This window comes from Sinocyclocheilus rhinocerous, unplaced genomic scaffold (genome assembly GCF_001515625.1).
Source record: "Sinocyclocheilus rhinocerous isolate Xijiao unplaced genomic scaffold, SAMN03320098_v1.1 scaffold1, whole genome shotgun sequence".
Classification (NCBI taxonomy): domain Eukaryota; kingdom Metazoa; phylum Chordata; class Actinopteri; order Cypriniformes; family Cyprinidae; genus Sinocyclocheilus; species Sinocyclocheilus rhinocerous.
In genome coordinates, this window is record NW_015638974.1 from 1,333,404 (window position 1) to 1,343,149 (window position 9,746).

Here is a 9,746-nt window from a genome sequence, read left to right on the forward strand (position 1 = left end):
TAGAAAATTGGTGACTCCACTTTTATTTATTTTAATTTCGTGAATGAGTGGGATACTATGGGAACAGTTTTATCAATTTAATGCATCCTTGCTGAATAATATAAATAATTTCTTTGACTTCCCGACCCCAAAATTTGAAAGTAGTGTATTTAACTATTTTGTAATTTAATTAATACTTTTATTATATTAGTAAATATTTTAATTTAATAAATAATTTATTCAAATTATTGTTATATTTGTATATAATATTTAATATATTTATTATATAATATTGAGTGATATAATCTGGGAACAGTACCTTGCACTACAGTTTCCAAGGAGGTCTATAATAATTGGAGAAGGCTTTCAGTTAGCATTCCTTTTCATAGCAATGCTATTGTGTAGCGCAGGACCCCATATGCGAAATCGTAATTTGAAATCTGCCATCTTTGCTCGTTTGAACCAATCATCTGAGCTGTAAATGCCATATGATTAACCCTGTGTTCAAATATGTGTACTTTTCTGCTACAAAGTATGCAAAACGCCAAGTCAAATGATTAAGATGCATGAATACTCAGTATTCTATACATGCATAATAATTAATTAAAGCATATCAGATGCACAAAAATTGCTGAATTTAAGCAAGTACTTTTTTACCAAAAAATTACCAAATATTTGCCAATTTAATCTAATTTGAACAAATTCGAAATGAGTAACTTTCTGCATAACAACTCACTTTTACAAGCATGTGGAAAGTATATAGACTGTTATAAATGTTCTCAAACACTCACGCGAGGAAGACAGAGGTAGCCATGAGTGTGGCCATGTAGAAACCTCTTAGGCAGTCGCCGTTCTTCTTCTGTCTCTGATGCATCTCACCCCCACAGTTCTCACAGCAGCGGCACACACAGATAAACAGGCCCACGACCGGCATGAACAGCACAAATATCACCCCCAGAACCGACAGCACTATGAAGCCCAGCTCATAGTAGATAGCCTGGAGAAGAGGAGAGAGCATTTCATCATGATTAAACGTATATATTATTATTTGTTGAGAAAAGCCACAAATGAAGATGACAAAGCTTGAATTGCTCTAAATATTTTATCATGAAATTTATATATGGGTCAGATAAAAATTATTCGTTAATTTTATCACATTATATGTGACCCTGAACCACAAAACCAGTCTTAAGTGTCAATTTTTCTACTGCAAGAAAAATAAGAATTTTGAGATATAAACTGAGAATAGAGAAAAAAAATTCAGAATTGTGAAATAAAAATTTGCAATTACATTTTTTATATTTTTATCCCATGACAGAAATAAGCTTCCTCAGATAACTATTACTTCAAATGTTGCATTAAAAATAAATAAATAAATAAATAAAACAATAAACATTCAGATTTTAAAATGTTAAAGAGTGGCAGTGCATGTAATGGGCATGAAGAGTAAATTCACTTTTAAACAGTACCTGTAGTAATAATACAACATTCTCTGGCTGCGTTGTCGTAGAGTTGAAGAGACATCATTAGTGTGCATGCCGAAGAGAAAGAGAAAGAAAGTGAGTTTGGAACATGCGATTCCATATAAGCTATTAAATGCAATATACATTTATTTATTTTATTATATAATATACAGTGTGGCACAAAACAAACACACACCTTCTTGTAATCGTCCCCTTTGATTCCTCCCATGTTCTGCTGGACCATTTTAACAATGAGATCTGTAACAGAAAATTGACCAGATTAGCTCACAAGTTCAAGAAAACAAAATATTTTAGTTACTATAAACTAGAAATTCGAGAACCCTTCAAACATTAATTCATTTTCATGGGGCTGGATTGACAAGAAAGTGCCTTGGCTCTGTCTAAATTACTTTGTGAGAAAGAAAGATTTATTGAAATGAACCTTCTTTGTGATTGTTATGATTATACCATGATAAACACTTCATCAAATCAAATCAAATAAATCCTCTGTCTGTCTTTCCTCACTTACTGTAACTCTGATAAAACAATAAATTTTCTGTTGTTTAGTTGATCTGTTGATATTAGTTTAGTGGCCATTATTGTTTGGATAAAGAAGCTACAGCAGTATACATGTGATCTTAGATTCAAACAGCAGTTACAGATGGTCATACATCGTTATGAAAAAACAACAGATCAGATCTGCGTCTGTTAGTTGCTATGTTAACAGTACGGTGACATCAGAGTCTTGTTTTCAGTGCTAATGCTATTGCTACAGTATGTTAGCATCTGTTACAAACCGTCTGCTCAGCCTACATTTCTGTGTAACATACACGTGTGAATGATGTTTATGCTCATGTTTTAGGTTATACACAAATGATAGCTATTATAAGACTTTCTATAAACCAACAAATATGCATTAAGTAACCAATAAATATCAATGATGCCTACTCCAATAAATAAATTCACTGATTGAGATTGTTATTGAAACAAGCCCTTCACTTAACAAGATGCTAGAGACTGTCAAAATAATTTATATGTTTTTCCCCTTTCCATCTGAACTGAAAACTGGTTTAAAAGCTACATGGTACTTACCCTAATACCCTAAGGCACAGTCTCACCCATCACGTTTGACCTCATCTGAGCTAAACATAGCCTTTATATACCTCACCTCTGAGTGTGTTACTGATGGCAACAGTGGAAAACTCACACATAATTAAATGTTACTCTCTGAAACTAATCTCCCTGTTGAAAAAACCAGCATATGCTTGTTAGGTATGTTTTGAAGCTGGGATGCTGGTTTGAGCTGGTTTATGCTGGTCCTTTGCTGGTTTATGCTGGTTTTTAGCTGGTCATGTGCTGGTCCTAAACTGGTCCGACCAGCTTAAGACCAGCATAAACTCCTAAACTGGTCCGACCAGCGTAAGACCAGCACATGACCAGCATAAACCAGCAAAGGACCAGCTTAAACCAGCAAAGGACCAGCTCAAACCAGCATCACAGCTTCAAAACATACCTAACCAGCATATGCTGTTTTTTTCAGCTATCAAGAAAATTGTATGCATTTTTATATTTTTACTAAAAATGCAATTCAATTCAATTGCCCCAACAAGGATAATGGTTTGATGGTTAGGTAGAGAGAGTTTGTCAAACATTAGTGAGTATGCATGTTTCCAATACTCTTTTTTTTGCATGTGTATGCACGAACATACACAAAGAGAACCTATGTTCATGAATGTTATGATATTATGAGTGAATATAAATGTTACAGTCCTTTATGAAACGTCTCCTCCCCTAGTGGCAAATCTGTGTACTGCACCAACATAAACAAACACTTAACCCTAAAACACCTTTACATAAAAGGATAAGCTTCTTTACAGTTGTAATAAGTTTAGCAGGGTTTTTTTCTGGCATGACACCTTACAGGGAGATCAACAGAACATGATCCAGAATATAAAACCATGGCCAAGACTGCGCTGTACAACACTAACTATAGCAGCACTGCTTTATACAGATCACAGATGCCTGCCCAGTCAAAACAATATAACATTATCACAAAAGCGAACTCTTTCAAATAATGCCTCAGCAGTCTCTGTAAAAGGTACTATATGTTCTACCATTCAAATATTTGGGGTTGGTATGATTTTTTTAAAGAAAATTAATACTTTTATTCAGCGAAGATACATTAAATTGATCAAAAGTGGAAGTAAAGACATTTATAATGTTACAGATTTCTATGTCAAATAAATACTGTTGAACTATTTATCAAAAAAAAAAATATATATATATATATATATATAAATGTATCATGGTTTCCACACAAAAATATGAAGCAGCACAACTGTTTTCAACACTGATAATAATCAGAAATGTTTCTTGAGCAGCAAATCAGCATATTAGAGTGATTTCTGAAGGATTATGTGACACTGAAGACTGGAGTAATGATGCTGAAAATTCAGCTTTGATCACAGGAATAAATTACATTTTTCGAAATATATTAAAATAGAAAACATTATTTTAAACTGTAATGATATTTTACAATTTCATTGTTTTACTGTATATTTAATCAAATAAATGCAGCCTTGGTGAACATGAAACATTAAAAAATCATACTTTTGGACAGTAGTATATATAGATCAAATATAATTTTCTGTTGTCAGAATTTCTGTCCATACAAGCAGAATATACAGTTATATTTTAGGGGGATCCATGGGATGGTTGAGAGTGCTTATATTATTACTTGCAGTGTTGGGCAAAGTTACTTTTAAAAGTAATGCATTACAATATTGCATTACTCCCTAAAAAAAGTAATTAATTACGTTACTTAGTTACTTTTTATGGAAAGTAATGCGTTACGTTACTTTTGAGTTACTTTTTAATTCTGGGCAGGGCTTGCTTGTTTGTTTTTAATATAAAAAAGTTCTTCTTTTACAAACATAAAAGCCCTTTCTTTAGAAAAGTGAAATGAATACGCCTCAGGCTGAAGGAAATGTAAATTCACGTCTGTACAGTAGAGGGATTATTGCAGGTTTGTATAATATTCTGAGTTTGTATTTGACTGTTTTTATTCATTTTGAGGAATACTGAATCTGTTTTTGTGGAGGTGAGATGAGTAAACACATGTTCATATTTAGTCTAGATTACATGATCTACAGTAAGATCATGTTCACACACAACGCTCTGCACTTACTCCTGATTTCTCTCAACATGGCAACACCAGAGCTGTCAGTCAATACATGGAAACAAAGTAACTGGAGTTACTTATTTGAAAAAGTAACTCAGATATTTCCTTCTAAATGAAAAAGTAATGCGTTACTTTACTAGTTACTTTTAAAAAGTAATCTGATTACGTAACTCGCGTTACTTGTAATGCATTACCCCCAACACTGATTACTTGACTATAGAATTATGCAGGCAGATATTTGTGTGTGAGATATCTCAAATTGTGCATTTGTGTGTAAGCGAACAAGAGAAGTCCTGTGTGAAGAGGAAAGGGTATCACTGGTTATAATGGCATATGGTCAATCCTCTTACACTGGTCTTGCTGTTGGCCATTTCAGCGGTCGCTCTCCCTCTCTAATGCTTTCTTTCCCCTTTTTCTCCCTTCTTCTACCAAACCCCATTCATCTCCTATTTAATCCTCAATCCCCTTTTCACACACTCTCGCTTCCGTCCCTCCTTTTCTTACAGATCCAACAAGCCACTCAAATACATGGGAACAGATGAAGCAGATGAAGCACATAGGCGATAAATTTATGAATAAAATGGTGACTCTCTTCCACAACAGTACAGTACAAATAAAGACACATTGACTAAATGGATAAAATAGCATAAGTGGGTCATATCTGAGTGATGATCTTCCTGTGCTTCGATTACAGTGCAGTTTCTTTTTTTAAATCCAGTGATCAGTGATATTAAGCTTCATCTGGGCTGAGACGAAGGGAGTCCCCGGATTAAAGCGCAGACTGAATGACAGAATGAATGTCGTGATATTAAGCTGTATTATAAATCCATCTATTCCTTCACAGACAACACACTCCAACTGTGTTCAAACCTGTGACTAATCTGGAAAAAGAGTTGCAGACAAATATAGAGGCCTTTAACTTGAATAATGTGCATGTTACTGCTGTTTAATCCAGTAATCCAGGCTCATCTCTACATCAGGAGTACCTTTCTATAAAATCAAGAGTTACAAATCTGCAAAGAATGATTTAGCGGTACTAAAGAGATTGCAGAGGGAATAATATCTGTTTGTGGCTTGTGTTTGATGTGTTTCTGTCTCTTAATCAACAAACACATGGTTAAAAATGGGATCCTAATTCTTAAAATGTGCTGTTTTTCATTCAAATCTGTGATTTAAAGTCAGAAATTTTGCAAAATGGTTGTTTTTGGGTTGTAAGTTTTGTCAGGAGCATTGCGTGTACCTTTGGAGCATATTGCACTCAGATTATCAGCTTACCTGATTGGGCAGGTGACTCATACAGCAGATCGGCTAATTGGTTAGGCAGCAGAGACTTAACCATGCAATCCTGTTGTACTCTAAACACACACACACACACACACACAAGCGCTCCTCTATGCTCAACATGCTGACCTCACACAGAAATCCACCTGCCAACAGCCTGACCTTAAATAGACTGGGACTAGTTGTCACACTTTTTACTCAAGGTTTATTTTTGAAATTTCATTTCTGTGTAGGCATATACCATATATGTGACCCTGGACCACAAAACCACAATTTTTGTTTTTTCAAACAATTTTTTGAAATTGAGATTTATACACCATCTCAATAAATAAGCTTTACATTGATGTATGGTTTGTTAGGATAGGACAATATTTGGCCGAGATACAACTATTTGAAAATCTGGAATCTGAGGGTGCAAAAAAATCAAAATATTTAAAGTTGTCCAAATGAAATTCTTAGCAATGCATATTACTAATCAAAAATTAAGATTTGATATATTTACGGTAGGAAATTAACAAAATATATTCATGGAACATCATCTTAATATTCTAATGATTTTTGGCATTAAAGAAAAATCTATAATTTTGACCCATACAATGTATTTTTGACTATTGCTACAAATATACCCCATGCAGCGACTTAAGACTGCTTTTGTGCTCCAGGGTCACATATATGCATGGTATATGTAGGCATATACCAATATAAATATTTCCACCATTACTGCCAATAATGTTGCATGTTGTCATACTATCAATGAAAAAAAATTGCGGTGAAACCATATATATATTTCTATATTTTCATATAGAAATTGGTAGTAAATGTCACAAATAATGACAAAGAAACAGCAAGTAATATTGAATTAAATGGGAAAATTTGAAGACTGGAAAACTATTTTCTTGTAAAAACGTATTCCAGTAATGTTAGTTTCATTTACAGCTTTGACAAATAAAAAAATAATAATAATAAAAAAGTTAAAGTGTAGGGTAAGTTGTCACAGTGGAACTTGCCATTAAACAGCCTATCACTGACTTTTCAAAAAATAAATGAATTGTAAAGCAAAAAACAATTCATTTAAATTAATATTGGTGATATTTACAATAAAATGTGACAAACTGCCCCAATAAAAAATGTGGCTTGTGATAAATTGGGTGAATTATCCAGTCTCACTTATACATTGCAATGTAACAGTTCTACATAATTCCAGTCTCTATGCACTCCTCATTACCTCATTGAATAAACCAAACACCTTCTTCTTTTTGAATTACACCTGGAAATCTGTAGATTAATGAACTCTATTAGTAGTCAGACTGTACTGTTACTACAAACAGTACAGTAACAAAACCAGTGCAGTCTTATCCGGTGAATAGTAATCATTTCCATTCCAATATATCCATACTTTCTGCAGGTTCAGACAGCAAATGGATGACAGTAAATCATGAGCCAGCCAGGCATAATAATATACATCATATCACATATTTTCAATTCATTTCTTTATGGCAAGCCAATTTAGCATTTATTCCTTAAATCTTACTAGTATTCATTTTTATGTTAGTAGTGCAGATTGTTTAAATATATGTGTCTATGTAAATCATACCTTTGCGTCTAACTGTTATTGGATATCCATTATTATTATTATTGCCCTGTTACAAAATTACAAAAATAGCAAAATCAAAACATATGTCATCATATTTTCTCACTGCACATCTCTCTGCTCTTCCTTAACTCTGACTGGCTTGACTGAATTTGCCACTAACCGTTGCGTGTCTGGTTAAAAATAGTTATAGTTGAATAGGTAAAGACTCTGTCTAAAGACCCTGTGTTCTGGTCCATTCCGGAAGAAACTGCTACATTGTGCATGTTTGATTACACTGTAACCAATCACAAAATAAGACCTTTTTTTCGGATTAATGTAAACAGAATGGCATTACACAGCTTATACTTCTTTTACTTTTTTGACATGTTTGTGTAAAATTGATAGCAAATTTTAATTAAATAGTAATGTCATGCATGATAATCATTTTCATTATTGATCATTGGTGTAAAAATTTATTAGACACTAGTACTTATTCTAGTAGGGAACACCTGTTCAATTAATTTGTTCATTTACAGGTTGTTAAAGGTAGCAAATGAGATACTAGTGTTTCATGTCTACTTTTCTACAAATCCACTAATATCAAATAAACAGTACAAGTAATGTTAATAGTAGCCATTTGTTACCAGGAACAATGGAATTGTTATCACTACTTGATTAATGGTTAGTAGCAAAGAAATAATTTTATACATATTATTATTAGCAACTGAATACATATAAGTCGCTACTGCAATAAGCAGGGCTACTCGTATATAATGAATAGCAAGTGAAATTTAAAAACATGCTAGCAACTATTAGATTACTAAATAAAATAAATTGGCCACTATCAATAACACTGTATGACATGTGTTGCACATTTACATGCAACTAACCCTAAAACAAAGATTACTGGTGTATGTTTTACAAAAACACTATTTAATTCTTTTTATTTCAAAATCCCACATTTAATTCAATGTGTTACTTGTTGTGTTTCTTCATATATAATTGTGAAATGTACTAGCTACTTCTGACTGAAAATTGATTCTACACCACTTACTTTCAGTGTTTAGTAAATACGTTGTTAATAAATATTACTCAGTACTTTATTTGTGTAATTACACTGTAACAAAGACACCTTGAAATGTTACCAAGGTGTTACTTTAAGTGTTACCAAAGATAGGTAGGTTTAAGGAATAAACGTTAAAACGGCTTGCCATAAGAACTCCTTCATCTCATACTAACTGAAGCATGCACCTGCAGTATTCATCAATCTGAAGTCTACATCACACTTCTGTAAGTACATGTGGACGTTTGCCATGTGAAACTGACCCACAAATACGCGCGCAAGAATGTGGAAAACTTTTGCGCGTTTTCAAAGCCAGTGTGCATCTCACCTTTGGGGAAAGGGTTTGGTTGAACCACGTACAGAAACGCGTGGACCATGTGGAAAACAATACCGATGGGACCCGGTTCATAATACGCGTGCGTTTCGTACACCATCGACGGCACGAAGCCAAAGTCCAGCGTTTCCACGGGCGCTCTGAGCATCGTGTTGCGCGGAGGCGAATCCCGGTGCTCCTCTCGGGCTTCGCTGCTCGTGAGACCCGAGCACATCACCAGCACGAGCCCCACTTTCCACCACATGCCTATCAGTCCTTTACGCGGGGAGATTTTGATAAATAACGGGAGGGAACGAAAAGTGGAGGAGAGATAAAGTGAGATAAAAGTATGTTTGTTTGGAATGCTCTCTAGTCCTCGACATCAAAAATACATATTAGAAAATAATTACCCGAGACACATAAAAAAAAAAAAAATAATAATGCAAAAATATATATTCCAGCTGGTGCGTTTATTCCCCGCTTCCTTTTGATATCTTCATGGTAAACATCCCTCCGGTCTGGACAGCTCAGGATGAGCTGAGTGTTTGTCTGACCTCTGTGCGCTCCTCTTCTGTCTGCTCTGCAGTGCACTAGCACTGGAGATGGCTTTAGAGGGAAATCACGTCTAGTGAGTCAAGCCAAGTCACTCAAAGCAGTTTGTCATTCCTTTCCTGTGTGGAAGAAGCTGAAATAACCTACAGCACTTAACACAATGCACACAATTCCAAATCGACAATACTGTGAATAACTGCAGATATGAGCCAAGTGATAAATAGCTTCTATAGCTTCATACACTGTTTTGCCCCAGGAGTTGATTTTTGTTAAAACGTATATTTCATCTTGGATTAACAGATTTCAGTTTTACTGTTTTTGCTAGTTATTATGTCTCAAAA

The 9,746-nt window shown here is 34.3% G+C and overlaps 1 protein-coding gene across 1 annotated transcript in view; it reads right to left on the reverse strand.

Moving 5' to 3' along the window:
* LOC107750471 (prominin-1-A-like) overlaps positions 1-9,434 on the reverse strand; it is a 30,224-nt gene extending 20,790 nt beyond the window's left edge. The window contains exons 1-4 of the mRNA XM_016565838.1: positions 8,869-9,434; positions 1,639-1,700; positions 1,449-1,475; positions 771-976 (exon numbers count right to left, since the gene is read on the reverse strand). Of these exons, the coding sequence (XP_016421324.1) occupies positions 771-976; positions 1,449-1,475; positions 1,639-1,700; positions 8,869-9,118 (545 nt within the window). The 5' untranslated portion in view covers positions 9,119-9,434. The remainder of the gene's footprint in view (positions 1-770; positions 977-1,448; positions 1,476-1,638; positions 1,701-8,868) is intronic.
* Between the last annotated feature and the right edge of the window lie 312 nt (positions 9,435-9,746).